Source organism: Drosophila pseudoobscura, chromosome 3 (genome assembly GCF_009870125.1).
Source record: "Drosophila pseudoobscura strain MV-25-SWS-2005 chromosome 3, UCI_Dpse_MV25, whole genome shotgun sequence".
NCBI classification, from domain to species: domain Eukaryota; kingdom Metazoa; phylum Arthropoda; class Insecta; order Diptera; family Drosophilidae; genus Drosophila; species Drosophila pseudoobscura.
The window spans coordinates 7,098,394-7,115,210 of record NC_046680.1 but is presented as its reverse complement, the minus strand read 5'-3'; the positions used below and the strand labels follow the sequence as shown (position 1 = coordinate 7,115,210).

The window sequence follows — 16,817 nt, the reverse complement described above, 5'->3', positions numbered from 1 at the left end:
AGGGAGGCGGTGTGCTTTTGCCATTTAGCAAATGTCAGGCACTTAGAGTCGCCTCGCTCCCTCACACACGCCCGTCCTGTGCTCTATGGCTTTCCTCCATGAAAGTCAAATAAATCCAATCAACACACACACATATCGTATCCCCGTCTGTGTATACACTCTTACATATGCAAATTAGCTGGGTTATAAAATTTAATGTATTGAATGGATCCCTGTGCAGGACCTGGAGCATCCCTGGGCATCCATTGATGCGTGCTGCAATACACAGAGTCCTGTCGGTATGGGATATGTACCGGGGCGACCATCAATCGTTAGGAATTAAAATTTTATTGTGCCATATTCCCCAAACGACCGACCGAAACGAAGCGGAGATGCCACACATCCCATAGATGCGCCATTTGCCCGATTCTTTTATGGATGGTAAGGCTTTTGAGGTGGAATCCAAAATGTAAATTGCTTACCGGGTTCGCACGGATCAAACAACAAATATGTGGGTTAACAGGTGCTCAGGATTTGACATTCCCTTCTGGCTTCGACGTGCAACATCATGTAGAATGCAGTTGTGGCAGCTCTGATTGACGTCCGCTTTGCATACAAGAGAGAGAGAGGCAGAAAGAGGGAACTTACAGGATGTTACGGTTACCCCCTGCTGGTGACCTCAAACGCCAGACAGTGGGAGAGCTTCGGCTCCCTTTCAGGCAGGAGAAGCTGCCATTCGGGAGCAGGGTGGAGCCATATATTATGCAGGTGGCTTGTTGTTGTTCGATAAAGTGTAAATTATGGGAAACTTGCCAGGCACTTGCCAGTCCCCGTGTCCCTTCTGGGTATGCCACTACTCCTTGAATCCTTGGCCTTTTGCCACATCATTTCTGATATCTTTAGTGTCTGTCTGTCTGTCGGTCCGGCTGTCCGTCTGCCTGTCTGCATGCGGGTATACCATATTGTTTGTATTGTATTCAGTGAGTCGGAATCGAAGACCATTCGTAATTAAACACAATTTATTTACATGTTTAGAGATGACAGAATGTATGTTTCGGGCTTTAAAACAGCTCAGGTGCTTCCATGGCTCATTTGCATGTGAAATTGATTGGAAATTGTGTCTCAGCGTCTGTCGTAGCATTAACCGAAGGAATTACGAACTTTCTCTAGCTTTTTCCTTCTCTTTCTTGATGATCTCAGCCGAGATTTTCATTTGCCTTTGACGGCATCAGATTCCTTTGCCTCTGACCTCTCCGGGCCATGCCCTATTTCTATTTTCCCTTGACACCCCCCTTCATTTTTCCCTTCCAACAAAAGCACAAAAGTGAGACGTCGTCTCGTTCATTTCACAGCCAATTTTGTGCGTTATTTTTTCTTTTTACTGCTGCTGCATTTTCTCCGACCTTCTGCGCTTTCTTTTACAGTGTTTTTCCTGTCATGTCCTTGTCTTTAGTGGCCTTTTGTGCTAGGGTCTCTCTGCTGTTTCAGCTGTCTCTGGCATGCGGCATCGTTGCAAGTGTGAAAGCAGCCAGCAAACGGATCCAGTGAGAGACTTTTGTTTTTCAATTGCCATTTGCCATATTTGCGGCAATTGTTTTCGTTTTTCCCAGGCAGTAAATGCAGTTGCTTCAAGTGAATCTTGGTTGCCACACAAAGGGTCTTATGTGGGGGGATACACCCCCAACAGATCTGTACGTACGTATGGCACGGCAAATTTTCGGCTTAAGTTTGACTCGTGCCGCACGGACTTTAGCTACAGTTATGGCGCCGCCATCTTTCGGGGGAGGATGGCAGGAGGATGGTTTGGGATACGATACGATAGAAGCTTGTTATGTGCATTCACTCGTTGCACAAAACACACAGATACGGATACAGACACAGACACACTGTTGCAGCTAGCTAGTTTCCTTTCCTTGCCTCCATTTCTTATGCTTATCAAGGGAAGCTTTTTCAACGTGCTAACAAACGAGCAAAAACAACACACATACACCGGGTCATCGGAGGTGGAGAGGGAGCCGTGGAGATGCGTGCAAAGGCAAGGAGTATGGCTGATTGCCCCAAGTTGTTTTTCCGGCATCCAGTTTTCCACTCTGTCGATGCTTAAACGGCTTTGCTTTACGGCGCACTCACCGGATAACCGTTCGCATCTTTGCCTTTTACAAAGTTGATGAGCAATGGGGGATATTTTGTGTATAGTACGAGTATATGCACAAATATCTACAGATACTTTGGGCTTAAGCTCGGCAAAGATATTAAGTTCTATAGAGAAATATTCACTTACCAAGAACCCATTGGGGAAGACCGGTAGATACGGAGATCTCAATGAGTGTAGGACATCTCCATGCAATTGTAGAACCCTTTTCTGATTCAGTTTAGATTATTTGCCAAGAATGAGGACGGTGAATGTCTAGACCCATGGTGTTTCTGCGTCTACATCGATACATTTACTGGATCGCTTCATTGTACTATATGCCAGAAAATACGAGACATTCGAATACCGCAAGAGAGTGAAACACGTGCGTTTTATTCTCTTTCCAAATGGTAAATAGTGAAGCACAAATATCTTGTGTCTGGATCGCTTTAACGGGCATAGGAATACGATCGTATTGGATCAGATAATAAGATGTCCTGTAGGTGAGCCTATTTCACAGAAAATAATGAATACATGTTGGGATAATAGCATATGGCATTTGCCATTAGCATAGTTTTATTTATTCCGCAAAATGTTCGAAAGTCCAGAAATCTATCCATATGGGGTCGTTGCTAGTTGCATGCGCATGGGATTGGCTGATCGATATGCGCATATATTGCTGTAATGAACAGGGTATATTCGCGGCCATATTGAGCTGGTTACGACAGCTTCTGCTTCTGCATGGACTGGGGCTGGGACTGGGACTGGGACTGAGACAGGGACTGGGATTGGGACTCGGGCTGGACAGGAGGAGGCCGGACATACGCCTGGATGTAGAACTTGCCGAACAGATACATGAAGACGATGCCCTGGAACATGTTCAGGTAGAGCAGGCTGTGCGGAATGGGGCAGTTGGCGGATAGGAATCGCACGTAGAAGGAGTAACTGAAGAGCAGCACAAACTGGACAAGCTGCGTCAACGTGATGTACTTCTTCCACCAGATGTTGGCCTTCACGCCGGGATACTGCGAGGACAGGAAGTAGTAGAAGTACATGACCGTGTGCACGACCGTGTTGAGCAGGCCGACGGAGTTGAAGTGGCCCCCGGTGCCGTAGATTCGGGTCACCGCATAGCCCCCGAAGGCCATGAACACGTGGTGGTAGATGTGCAGGAAGGTGACCTGCTTGTAGCTCTTTCGCAGCACAAAGAACACGGTGTCCATCAGATCCACCACCTTGTTCACGAGGTATGCGGTGTGCACCACCCGCTCCAGCTGCCGGTACCTATGGCCGGGCGGGAAGCTCTCCATGCAGCGCAGATTGCAGATTCCCTCGATGAACAGGTAGTAGAAGACCTAAGGCGAAACGAAAGTACAATCAATCCACTGATCCGCGGCACCTATCAGTCGGTACTCACAACTCCGAAGTAGAGGCCATTGTAGATCACCTGGCCGAGATTATAGACCATCAGCACCCGCCTCAGGTCGTATGGCTTGCGGTTTCTCATGTATATCCTTCCCAGCTTGAGGACAAAGAGCAGATAGGCCGCCAGAATGATGATCATCGGCCATGGCGAACCGGCCAGGAGGATGGGATTTGGGTCTGTGGATTGGTTTTCAAGCGGAGATTAGAGAATCTGGCCCACAAAAGCACTATCGGATTAGCACATAAAGGGTCTCGCACCTCCTTGAGGTATATCGAAAATACCGAGCGTCATCGCTAGCGTTGATTGTCGGCCGAACGGCACCTATTGACTGTTCAAAGACACTGAAATGTATTCGGACCTGCATTTGTGGAATTAATCGAATCAAATAATGTATTATTCAAATCTTTGAACTGCGCTCTCTGTCCCACATTTCAGGGAGAGAGAAGAAAACATAGAGAGAACCTAGAACAGAACTAGCGCTAGAACTAGAGACTAGAACTAGAACTAGAACTAGAACAAGACTTTAAGTTTCAGACTCAACGAGGAATGGCGAACCCAACAGAACGGGCTGTACTTTATTGGTAATTAATGCTGTTTGCTCTTTGCCCTGATGTAGGTCTGATAGTAGAAGTTCCCGAACATGATCATCATCGAGGTGGAGACCGCCAACTGGAGGTACTGCAGGCTGAGGGGGAAGTTGCAGCCCGGATTGAGGCAGAGCACCAGGGTGGCCTGCACGAACAGAATGGCGAACTGCAGCATCTGCAGCTTGGTGATGTACTGCTTCCACCACAGCTTGCCCTTGATCTGCGGGTACTGGGCCGCCACATAGTAGTAGGCGTACATCACCACATGGACGAGGGTATTGAGGAAGCCCATCATGCAGAGCTGGCCCCCGGCCCCGAAGAGGTAGAAGATGACGGGCCCACCCAGGACCATCAGGGCGTGGTGGTAGACATGCAGTACGGTGATCTGCTTGTAGCTCTTGCGCAGCACAAAGAACACGGTGTCCGCCAGGTCGAGCACCTTGTTCAGCCAGTACGCGTAGACGACCAGGCGCTCGAAGTGCTTCTCGGGATGGTCCAGTGGAAGCATTTCCATGCATCGTAGATCGTACACTCGCCGGACCAGGATGAAGTAGAAACCCTGAGGGAGGGCATGGAGACGGGTTAGATGTGTCTGAGCACTGGCCCTGGACTAACCTACAAGGCCGAACAACACGGCGTTCATCAGGATCTGGCAGAGGTTATACACCAGCATCACTCGCCGTACATTGAACGGCTTCCGCTGGGCCATGAAGTCACGGCCCAGCTTGAGCACAAAGATCAGATATCCCACGACGATCAGCAGAGCCGGGAGCGGGCTGCTGAACAGTGTCAGCTTCACCGGATCTACGGAGTATGGGGGGCGTATGAGATGAAAGGGCTGCTGCCACTGCCACACTCGACAAAATCCTCGGTTCTTTACCCGCTGGCAATGTCCGGAAAATATCCAAAATTGTGCTGGAGTTCATGGTGGACCCGTTAACCAAATCGAAACACTATACAGCTCTATCCACCGAACGCTGCTTTTTATACCCCATACGTCCGAAACTGGAATGGGGCGCCGGCAACGCTACACTAAGCTACAGAGAACTGATTAAATATTCCCCCCAAGCCTGTCAACTAGGCCTCAACCGAATCCAACTCTCAGACACAGAACAGAACAGAACAGACATACATTCTCTCGATTTGAATTTCTAATTTGGAATGGTAATCGCCCATTGGAAAGGAGGGAGTAGCAGCCGTAGTCTATCCTTAGGTCAGGTCGGATTGATTTTGGGAATTCAACTAAATTATCGAAGAGATAATTCGACTTTTGAGGGAGCTTCTTGCCAGAAAAAGATCAAAGTATTTTATGACCTCAAGGATTGTCATTTGTTGTCATCTACCTTTACTCTACCTTTTGATATCTTTAGTGTGTGTAAACTATAAAATCAATGATCAAATACAAGACCATTTATTTGCCAAAAGGAAGTTTCACTTTCACTCTCCATTCGATTTGTTTTTCGCTTCTCCAAGGCCCCTGATCCATGATCCGCAGCGTTTGAAAGACTGTGGCTTGCAAATCCCCTAATTTGTTGAACCAAATCGATCGTGCTCTAATTAGAATTTTATGCAAATCAAATTGATTTCGCTACCTCGTACTACCTTGACTTTTGTAATCAATTTCTCCTGTATCTCTCTCTTGTTTTGCTTTGCAGTTGACTTGAAGCTCCTGGAATACGCTATTTTTTGGAGAACAGACAATGGCGTCCAGCAACAAAAGCAACAAAAGATACAAAAGCACAGCCGGGAGTAACTTTGGCTGCAGCTGCCTTTGCAGCAGAAGCACAAAAGTTGGCGAAGAAGTTGCCAGAACCGACGCCGGATTGAACCAAGGACAACAGCAACAACAACAAATCTAATTACGGAACAACAATAAGGTAAAACCTGGATGTTGTCCAAGAGATGTTAAATTTGATGATGGTGGCGATGGGACCGCTCCCCTTTGTGCGTCCTGACGGAAATGAGGCCCTATGTGTCGCCCAGTCAATGCCCCGCTTCGGTGACCGAGTGAGCGAGTAACAGGCGAAACTCCGATTACAAATTCTCCGGCAATCTGCTGGAATTTAATTAAAGAGCAAAACAAGCCAGAACACGAGCTAGCGAGAGAGAGTCCGAGAGGAGAAGAGTCCAAGTAGGGCGATAGCCCAAGAGGCGTGGCGGCGGGTGGGCCATAAATCCATGCCCCCATCCTTGCTGCATGCTGCTTGTCCGCTGCAATTGAGTGGAGCGCCGGCACTGGCCAATTAGTTGCTGCAGTAACAGCCAAGAGCGGCTATCATTTGGGCTCCATTGAACGTACTCCCGGTACACCGCTGCCTCACTGATGACTGCGGCCAAAAGACGTGCGGGCAGCAGCAGCAACGAGCAGCAATCCCTTCAGCAACAGCAGCAGCAGCAGCCACAGCATCTGCCACGGCAGGATGGGCATCAGCAGGGACAGGGCCACCACGAGTACCAGCAGTTGCTGCAGCATCCCCACCACCATCAGCACTACGGCGTCGGGGGTGGCAACCACCTACAGCAATACCACCAGAGACAGCATCCGCAGCAGCACCAGCAGCAGCAGCAGCAGAACTCGCATCCACAGCATCAGCATCCTCATCAGCACTCGAATCCTCACCAGGCGACACTGCGCGATTGCTCCGTCAAATTGCCGCTGGACATCCTGTGAGTACGAGTAGAGCCAACAAATCATTTAGGGTCTCCCTTTGGGGGCGGTGGCGAGGGCGGTGGCGGAGGCGTGTGCTGGGGTTCGATTCGGATTTTTCCGATAAGGAGTGGAAAACACAGAGAACATCAAAAAAAGGTCAAACTGTTCCCCTCCCGTGGGGTATTGCGCTGTGGTGGAAAGGGGGCAGAGTGTACAGCGTGTCACGTCTGGATGGTTTAATAAAATTTACATTTTAAGAGCGCCAAATGAAAATTGCATTAACTTTAACGGGACAACATTTGCTCGATTCGATTTTCATGCTTCCGACGCTTTCCCAAGGAAAAATGAATCAGAATACATATTATAAATATTTGCCCAACGAGCTTAACAGGGAGGGAAAGGGACGAAAAGAAGGCCAAATGCCCAGCAAAAGAGGGACAAATGGAGCGCCGGAAGAGCGCTTAACGCACAGGAGAAAGGCGAAAAGAAAGCAGACTTTTGCCAGTTTTGTCAGGATTAGTGGGAACAGAGCCGGCGTTGCCTTTAAAGCTCAACGCTTAAGCTTAAAGCCTGCCACAGCCCCACAAAGCGTGTGACAGCAGTGGCATCAGCTGCAGCAGAAAGGGGCGGGGAGGGGGGCAGCTGCGTTTATGCAGATCGCAGTCAAGTGGCAGGCGGCCCAAGCCCTATGGGGCGTGAAACGAGGCCAGTCGCAGTCCCGACGACTGCTGCCACTGTCGCCCCCCTTTCTGCTGCTACTGGGGAAAAAACAACAGGGCATGAAGAAATGGCGGACTTAAAGCATGTCGACAAGACGCCCGGAGGAAAAAACTGCTGGCAGAGAGTGTGGAGAGGAGAGCTGTGGAAGAAGTCAGTTGGTCTCGCTCTGAGGTTGCAATGTGCGCCACAAACGGTGCCGTCGAGTGAAGTGACTCGACTCGACTCGACTCCTTGCGGGCCTGTGGCACAGTGTGTCGTTACTTTTAACGAGGTGTCGCATGCGAAACTCGAACAAGTGGTGATAGAGGGGCGTGTGGTGGGGTCCTGCCTGTTGCCATACACTGCCTAGCCTTTCCTTTCCATGCCCTTTCCCTCCACCAGCCCTGCACACCTCTTGTCTATGAAAATGCACTTAGCTGCAGACTGACGGCACCAGCAGCCCCAGCAGCAACAGCAGCAGCTCCTTCTGTCACCTGCTAATGCCCGTGCACCCTGCATTCTGGCTCTCTTGCACCGGCTGCGGCATGCTGCAAATGAAGTCATCCATTAGGCAACGTTACGTATACGCCTAGTGCTCCGGCTGCGTGGCCTCTTGCCTACTCCTTCTGTTGGCTCCTGCTGCCTGATGTGGCGGCAGTATGCTGCTCATAATAATGCTGCCAGTGTTTGTTGCGGTCTAAGCGGAAACGTTTATAATGGAATTCGCTTAAGCGCTGCCGGACGTGGACGAGGACGAGAACGTGAACGTGAATTGGGCTGGGGTTGAGGACGAGTGCCAGAACACGGCAAAGTGTCGTCTTGCTAATTTCGCAACGCCCGAGAGGGAAGGGACAGGTAGAGAGAGAGGATGGGTTTCGTGTTAGCTGTGCCCCAACGTTAATTACTCAGCAGCGATGGAATGGCAATCTAATTACCGGGCGACACAGAGTAGGCGATGGGAAGGACTTGGTCTGATGGAAAACTAAATCAAAAATCACTTTCGTTCCGCTTACAGATGGCTACCGAAATCGGCGATGCGACCGGCGGGACCTGATGCCTCGCACACGGACTGCATCCTGGTGGTGGGCGTCTCCCGTCCAAAGCTGGCCGTCGTCTTCCTCACGGTCATGCTGATCTCGCTGTTCCTAACATTTCACGTGCTCTACGACAGTGCCGTGTACAACATCCAAGCCGCTCAGGCAGTGCACGAAAGGCATCGCCTCTCGCTGGCAGCCTCCGCCTCCGCATCAGCCCTGTCCGGATCTTCAGCTGCAAGTGGTTCCTCTTCCTCCTCCTCCTTCTCCTCCTTCTCATCGTCATCCAATCATTTGCCTGCTTTTGTGAAGCCAGTGCCCAACGCGAATCAGCTTAGCCATCCCATGGTCTTTCCCTCCAGTCGGGTGCACTTTCCCAAAACGAGTCGGCGTCTGCCGCAGGTGAGTACCAAATCTCTTGCCTCTGTGTGTCTCGTACTAATTGCTGCCAATGGCATTTGTATGTTCATGTACATTTCATTCGATTTCCGCTTCCGGATGGACCCAGGCCCTCATAATTGGCGTGCGAAAGTGCGGGACGAGGGCTCTGCTGGAGATGCTGTATCTGCATCCGCGCATCCAGAAGGCCGGCGGCGAGGTGCACTTCTTCGATCGGGACGAGAACTATCTGAAGGGCCTGGAGTGGTATCGCAAGAAGATGCCGCACTCCTTCCGAGGACAGATAACCATCGAGAAGAGTCCCAGTTACTTTGTGTCGCCAGAGGTGAGTGCCCTCCCATTCTCTGGGGTTCCCCTTTCGAAGCGGAGTCCCTTTGATCTCTAATTGCCAATTAGGTGTGTGTTGCATTGGATCCGGGCCTAACAGTCGTCCGACCGTAATTATTAATTAACTGCCTGCCAGCGCTGTCCCTTTACACTCACCTTTTCCTGGTGCTCCCTCGCCGCCCCGATGGATGTGTCTGTCTGTCCGTCCATCCATCTATCAAATTAAAATGAAACGCTCGACCATGTCCCAGCCAATTTCCGTGCCCATGTCGGGGCCCCAGAGCGGAAATTCATTTGGCAAACGGCTTCGTCTAACGCCCAAGTGGAATCGCTCTTTGGCCAACTTTTATTATAGTTTTTGTTGTTCCTGCTTCCGCTGCTGCTGCCGCTGCTGCCTCTGTTGCTGCTGTGCCCGCAGAGTGTCACAAAATTGGGTTTGTCTGATGCAATTTCGCTACGAGCCGGAAGTTGCATGTGTCACTTGCAGAGAGCACTCCAACGGTGGTAGTGGAAAGTGGGGGAACAGGGCCCGGGCAGGGCAATATTTTATCCAGAGTTCCGTTTCAATTTTCCTTTTTACTGCCGTGCGCGTCCGTCGGTTGATGCACCATTTCAATTTGTTATGCAGCAGCATCAGGTTGCACGTGGCAAGTGCCAAAGAGTACTGTGCGTTGGATAAATCTTCATTAATGCTGTTATTAATATTGATTGAGAGCGGATGCATTTGCATCTGCATCTGGGGCCCGTCAGCTAATGCTCTTTTCCCTTGAAAACTCTGCGGAATATATCAAATTATGCTCCGCTTCTCGTCGGCAGATGCCTCCTTACCTCCGTCCCACGCCATAAATAATATATTTCTCCGGGGCGTGCTTTGGCCTCAGCCAGAACCTGCCAGAACCTGCGAGAACCTCCTCCCTCCTCCAGGAGCAGCAGGGCACGCATTGCCATATGACATTTTCCGTGCGCTTTTCGTTTGTGGGTCGCTCCAAATGCATTTTCCCCACATTAAAGTTTAAAGGGAATACAAAATTCCCACCAGAGGAGACTGTAAATGGTTCATCAGCGTGAATTATTCTGAAAGAACGACAGCAAGTTCGGAACTTGTTGCACGGCCCGTGCTGGTGGCAGTGGGGCAGGAGGCTTTTATTGAAATTGATTAAGTTTATTTACTCGGCTCGTTTCGCCCATTTGGGAGGCTATTTATACTCAACGTTCATCGTGGCAGATTCAAGGACTTCAAGGGAGGGTGACGGCCTGCTCCTGGGGCTGGGCCATGCCGCCTTGCCTGCCCGCCTTTTATTGTACGGCAATATTTTCCGGCTTAATTAAATTGTTCACAGTACACTGGTTGCGGAAGTGCAGCAGCAGGGGGGCGCCCAGGACGGCAGCCTGCTACACTATGCAGCATATTAAAGGCCTCCTAGCACTCGTACTATTCTGCAAACGCTGAAAAAAGCCTGAGAAGAGCTTCATTTAGATTGCGACTTTTAAATTGTGAAAATAGTTGGCCAAGAGATAGACCGGGGGACAGGCAGAGTATATGCATGCCCTGATTGGGCCAGAGGCAGAGCCTCCCGCTCTGCTTAGGAAAAAAGCCGCTCTGTTTTAATTAGTTCCCTCCATTGAGCATTGCCTCTAAATTCATTATGTTAAATTTCCATTGCAGGTGCCGGAACGAGTGCGGGCCATGAACGCGAGCATCAAGCTGCTGCTGATTGTCCGCGAGCCAGTGACCAGGGCCATCTCGGACTACACCCAGCTGCGCAGCCATGCGGCCACTGCCATCCTGCCGCTGGCCGAGCGGGAGAGCTCCGGCAGTGGCGCCTCCGCGGCAGCCGCCCAGCCTCCCAAGATGCCATCACAGTCGCTGCTGTATGCTAAGCTGCAGGCGGCCCATGGCTATGACAATGCCCTGGTCGGTGGCAGTGGGGCGGGCGCCAAGGAGACAAAGACAAAGTTAAGCGTCGCGGGCAGGCGGCCGGCAGGAGCTGGAGTTGGAGCTGGCGGAACGATAACCACGACAACACCATCGCCGATGGCAAGTGCCGCCCAACTGGCAGCCAAGTAAGTGAAGTGAACCCAGTCGCAGGCTCAGACGCAGTCCCTCACCCAGTCCCATCTTCGCACCATTCTCGGGGCTGCTTGGCATGCAAATGAAATGCAAACTGCAAATGAAAGTTGCCCAAAATGCGACGACTCTTGTCCTTGGCTCACTCCATCCCTGTCGCTCTGCAGTGGAAAGTTGCTTCTTGCGGCCTCACTTTTTGGCGGAGATAAAGAGACAGGGGCAGGGGCTGGGGTTGGGGCGGGGCAGGACTCTGTTTAACTGGGGAAAATGGAGTGTAGACCGAGGCATGACTGCTCATTTGCAGCTGTTGGCGATTCAATTTGCCATTCTTCTCTTTTGCTTTGCCTGAGAGAAAAATTTAAATCACACCCCCTTTCCCACCACTTTGCAGGTCCTTTGAGGAGCTGGCCATATTTCCCAATGGCACCGTTAACGAGGCTTATCGACCGCTCAGCATATCCATGTACCATGTCCATCTGCACCGCTGGCTGGAGGTCTTTCCGCGCGAACAGCTGCTGGTGGTCAACGGGGATCGCCTCATCGAGGACCCGGTCTCCCAGCTGAGGCGCATCGAGGCGTTCTTGGGTGAGTAGGCCTCACATATTCATGTTCCCTGGCATTCTATTTGAATGCTTTTATCTTTCCCAGGTATTGAGCATCGTGTGAAGAGCGAGCACTTCTACTTTAACGAGACCAAGGGATTCTACTGCCTGCGCTACGACAATGGAGATCGCTGCCTGCGCGAGACCAAGGGCCGAAAGCATCCGCATGTGGACCCGGTGGTGGTCTCCAGGCTGCGCAGATTCTTTGCCGAATACAACCAACGCTTCTACGAGCTGGTGGGCGAGGATCTCGGCTGGCCCGAGGAGTAGGCGCTGAAGAACTCCCAACTGAGAAACATGGACTGAGGGGCGCCACCTTTGAGTGCAGTGCGAAGTGCATCATCACCATCCCCTCCCATCCCATCAAATAAATCTGCCAGCCAGTGGTCAATCCTTTGGACCTCTGGTGCAGCAATTTTAATTACCGGGGAGCAGAAGCGGCAGCGGCATCAGGAAAAAAAGGAGGCAAAGTTTACCCGTTGTATATTTTGCGGAGTTTCGCGAAACATTTCTGCCTGGCCGGGTCCGCACTTGCGGAGCCTAGCATGCAGCCATCAAGCGACCCAGCCACCCAGCCACACACCCATCCAAGTGCTCTGACAGTTCAATTATGCGCGCGTATTGAAAAATTGCATTCCCATTTCCCGTAACCCACCAGCTACCGTCCCGCCCTGCCTCCCCATCGGCCCCACGCATGCAAATTTGCCTTCGCACTAGAGAAAGGAAATGAGAAAAAGAACAAGAAGGGAAAAAACACTGGAAATATAGTGTACTGTACGCATTTCGATGTGCAGCAGGCCATGAAAATGTGAATGGTGCAACTACTCGTATATAGTCCCTCAGAATCACATATCTGAAGCCCATATACACAGCGTCTATATAGCGAAATAAAAGCAATATCTACATACTATACATGATGTTCGAAGGTTACACGTTTTGTACGTCCGTTTATGTGTGGAGTGGATGAGTGCCAGCACCTCTCTCTCTGCCACATGCGAGTGTGAGTGTGTGTGTACGAGTGTCTGAGAGCATAAAAATTAATTAAGCAACTAAATGTGATTTTATAGCATATAAGCATAGACAAATTGAAAATGATTGCAACCGAAAGAGAACGAGAAAGAGAGGGAGAGAGAGAGAGAGAGAGGGTAGAGGCAATTTGAGAGATGAGGTGAGACAAGCAGCCAGTGGAGGTAGGAAGGCCCCACTTTGAGGAAATTAAAAATGTATTTAGACTAACAGTCGGCTGAATTAAATGTGTGCATATGGAAACAACCACAAACCTAAACATATCATCTATATATCTATGTATATAGAGTACAGTACTATATACATATAGTATTCTCGACAAGTAGACATACATAATGCCATTTTAACGTCATGATACATATCGGTAGCTAAACCAACCATGAAATCGAAACATATCAGCTGCAATCGTCAGCGCAAATATAGACAACAAATATACATATATACAGATATATTATTATATACATACATACATTGTATCCTAGCCCGTAAGTTGAGCATCAATTTTATTGTAAATGATTTAGATTTTGACCTAGTTCTTAGCGTGCGATGTGTCATTGGAATCGTCTTAGACAAAATTTTAGCAGAATACATACATACATACCTATGCCCTTATCCTAGATTAATGATGCACTGCCTAAACCAAAAACCAAAGGAAAAAATTATAGAGATATCTTTACAGATGAGTAAACTGCACCCACATAGTGCGTAAGTTTATTACAGATAGTTTTTTAATGCATTTTTAGCCAGATTATTTTGTATTCCTAACGAGCGAACTCTGCCTATAGATAATCCTATAATATACACATACATATCGGCGGTTTAGCTAATGTCTAAAAATTTCGTAATGCATATCAAACTCAGTGTGAACTACTTAGGATAACACTCTCGATGGTGATCCACTTTCCTTTTATAACCCAGATATACACACATACATATACTACATATGAATAGAGGTACCTCCCCCTTTGGTTCGTGTACCGGTTTGTAGGGATCTTCAGCACAGAACTCGACTAGCGCTTAATAACAGTACTAAACAGGAAATAGACTATGAGATGTATAAGCCTTGTTTTTACAGATATTTACTTATATTCGACATGTAAATGTACCCCATGCTGATCTCTCAATGACAAAGGAACCACGAAAGGAATGAAACCAACCAAGCAATATCAAATCAAAGCAAGACTGAAGGTCCTCCGCAGAATGATTTACTCTCATTTGTTTGTTACGAATTATTTACACTCGATTCTGAAAAACCAAGCAAACCCCAATATTATAGCAAAGACAACGAACATTTCTAATTTGTTTATATTTTTATACAGAGAAGACAACATTAACCAGAAACTGAATGGGAATCTCAACCATTTCCATTTTCAAAGTATATTAGTTATAGTAAAAAAATTAAATATATATATATATATAGTATATATCGTGAAGACGAGTATAACTTAAGAGCGATTTGTAGTTGCATTTTGTCCTCGAACTTAAACTTGAACTACGCCAATTGCAAATACCAAATACATATCAAACGTTTAACTCAACTCTAGATCCTCCATTGATATTGATATTATTGATGTATTGTCTACTTAAATTGAACGTGCAAAACTCAAAACTATAATGTACCTTAAAAATCAACTCTATTTCTTTAACTTTAACTCTAACTCTAACTCTAACTGTAACTCAACTCTTTGCAACTTATTCAAATTTTCAATGTACATACATACAAAAAGTATTAACAAAACAAAACAAATCAAAAAAAAAAGAAACACCCAAATCGTAAATAAATTCAACAAAACAACTGTAAGAAAACCAACAAAAAATCCACATTTTAAGCTATGGAACATTTTACCGCATGCAATAAATAAATGTAATTCAAACAAAACGGAAGAGTTTTAAGGATTTCGTAAGAGATTGTCTGGCTTATCTTATGGTAAGATCAGAACAAGTTACAGCTTCCGTTGACATTTTAGCCGCCCAATTTGACAAGTTTTCAGATTACATTACATGTAAGACGATGCAACAGCAAAGGTAGATCTCGATATTCTATATTTTAAATATTTTATCTATATTTTATCGGACACGATATCCAGTTAAGGAGTTCCATTTCCATTTTTTGACAACCACAGTCAATTTCCAATCCACTTCATGCAATGAATGTAATCAACCAGTAGTTCGATACCTTATCGACTGCAAAATTTCTTCCAGAATGAAAGTGAAATGCCGGGGACTAATCTGGTGACTGAGAACTCGCGGCCCTCGCTCCACATCGATCGACGCGAATTACATATATTCACTTAACATAAATAATGAGCGCTTGGATCTAGACCGCTAAGGTTTCGAGCGGGAGATAGATTTCGGCACACTAATTAACAAAGAATAGACTACGAAATTCATGCATTTCTATGGTTTTATTTGATGTAATATTTTGTTTTATCGGAAATGTCCCCACCATCTAACACCGCCACCCAATCGACATTTCGTTTGAGGAAGTCGGCCTCTACCAGCTCGATGATCCGCACATTTTCCGGATACTTTTCCCACTCCCGCACATGATCGTGCACGTAGCAGCACCAGCCGAATGTGGAAGATACAAGCTGCAACCACAATAGCATTGCAGGAATACTCTTCGATCGAGAGAGCAGAGTGATGGCCGTATGCTGGACGACGGCCTCCAGGCGACAATGCTACGGGAAAACTAAATAAAATTAATGGTGCACCTTCTATCCAGAGGGGTCTTCTTCGTCTCATCTACTCACAATGGGCATGTTTACACGCTCTTGAAGACAGGGCTCCGAAGGTATAATGGTGATCGGACAGTGTGTTCCGAGCAGCACGGCATGCGCGGCCTCCGGATCGGAATGGAAGTCAAATGCATGCTGCTGCTGCACGATGCTCTCTAGCGACTCCTCGTTATCCCTCGATGGATATATGGGCACCTGGAATCATAACCCGCAGGCGCTGAGGATGGGTTGCTCGTAGGTGGCTGGGGTTGGGGCATTCCAAGCTCTGTTTTATCTTTCGCGCGATGATTTTGTTTCGTTTCTTATAATTCTTTTCTTTTTTCATTTTCTTTTTTCATTCTTCGTTCATTTTCTTTTTTATGCGGTCTTTGTCTAGCAAACGGACCTCTTGGGTTTCCTGGCTTTCTTGGGCTTCTTGCCGCAGCCATGCTTGGCATCGCGCTTGGACTTCTTAGAAGGCGCAGACATCCGGCGCCTGCGTTTAACACTTGAGGACTTCGGGCGCTTGCTGTGGCTATTGCCACATGAACCTTTGGGCTTGCGCTTAGAGCTTATACGTCTCTTCGGCTTCACGCCACATCCACCGTCATACGAGGGCTCCAGGTCACAGTCACTAAGCGCTTCTATAGGCAAGAACATAGACGTTGGCTGTAGAGATCAAAAGACGAGCTGTTGCATTAGATGACGGGTAGATTTAGATGCAAAGAACGTACCTCACGGGACCGGGCTACGTGCTCTGGAGACATCCGGCGCAACCGCTGCGCTGCCAGATTCAGCACAGCTTTTCTCTTGTGTGCGGGCCCAAACCGCTGTTTGCATCCACCCATGTAATTTCGAATAGCGGCAGCCGATCGCATCCCATTCGAAGCTGGGAGAGCCGAGTCACGGGCCTCGCTTTCCGATGACATCGATGAATTTTCGGTTTCAGACATTATTACAAAACAAAGTTTACGAAACAAAAATCCGACACAAAAAACGGAGGACTGTGAAATATTTTGTATATGAAAAAAACTGTGTACTGATTCGAAAAATATTAAAAAAAAAAAACTAAAACTTTACAATTTTATTTTGCTGAGCTATAGGTGTGTATTGTACGGATAGAAATACTAGAATGAACTAAGCCCTGGGTTTTGCGAACGACCTAAACAAAT

General features: G+C 48.0%; 4 protein-coding genes across 6 annotated transcripts in view; 1 reads left to right on the top strand and 3 right to left on the bottom strand.

Annotated features, from left to right (window-relative positions):
- Hs3st-A (Heparan sulfate 3-O sulfotransferase-A) overlaps positions 1-13,868 on the top strand; it is a 52,240-nt gene extending 38,372 nt beyond the window's left edge. For both annotated transcript variants that reach the window (XM_015183830.2, XM_033378464.1), the window contains 6 exons: positions 5,779-6,790; positions 8,488-8,908; positions 9,015-9,230; positions 10,899-11,296; positions 11,692-11,885; positions 11,949-13,868. In XM_015183830.2, the coding sequence (XP_015039316.2) occupies positions 6,447-6,790; positions 8,488-8,908; positions 9,015-9,230; positions 10,899-11,296; positions 11,692-11,885; positions 11,949-12,172 (1,797 nt within the window). In that variant the 5' untranslated portion in view covers positions 5,779-6,446 and the 3' untranslated portion in view covers positions 12,173-13,868. The remainder of the gene's footprint in view (positions 1-5,778; positions 6,791-8,487; positions 8,909-9,014; positions 9,231-10,898; positions 11,297-11,691; positions 11,886-11,948) is intronic.
- LOC4803748 (elongation of very long chain fatty acids protein F) lies at positions 2,646-3,883 on the bottom strand. The gene is made up of 3 exons (XM_001360376.4): positions 3,794-3,883; positions 3,528-3,712; positions 2,646-3,465 (listed from the first exon to the last, which is right to left on the bottom strand). The coding sequence occupies exons 1-3, from the start codon at positions 3,825-3,827 to the stop codon at positions 2,830-2,832; spliced, it is 855 nt and encodes a 284-aa protein (XP_001360413.3). The 5' UTR covers positions 3,828-3,883; the 3' UTR covers positions 2,646-2,829.
- Positions 4,065-5,160, bottom strand: LOC4803747 (elongation of very long chain fatty acids protein F). The gene is made up of 3 exons (XM_001360375.3): positions 5,004-5,160; positions 4,743-4,927; positions 4,065-4,682 (listed from the first exon to the last, which is right to left on the bottom strand). Exons 1-3 carry the CDS (start codon positions 5,047-5,049, stop codon positions 4,122-4,124), a joined length of 792 nt encoding a protein of 263 aa, XP_001360412.1. The 5' UTR covers positions 5,050-5,160; the 3' UTR covers positions 4,065-4,121.
- A 1,485-nt stretch (positions 13,869-15,353) lies between the features above and the next one.
- LOC6898217 (uncharacterized) lies at positions 15,354-16,751 on the bottom strand. 2 transcript variants are annotated; one of them, XM_015183829.2, is made up of 3 exons: positions 16,380-16,751; positions 15,682-16,314; positions 15,354-15,620 (listed from the first exon to the last, which is right to left on the bottom strand). In XM_015183829.2, the coding sequence occupies exons 1-2, from the start codon at positions 16,596-16,598 to the stop codon at positions 16,039-16,041; spliced, it is 495 nt and encodes a 164-aa protein (XP_015039315.2). In that variant the 5' UTR covers positions 16,599-16,751; the 3' UTR covers positions 15,354-15,620; positions 15,682-16,038. The 2 variants fall into 2 exon arrangements, with proteins under 2 accessions (XP_015039315.2, XP_002138283.3); XM_002138247.3 differs by having other exon boundaries at positions 15,354-15,609.
- Between the last annotated feature and the right edge of the window lie 66 nt (positions 16,752-16,817).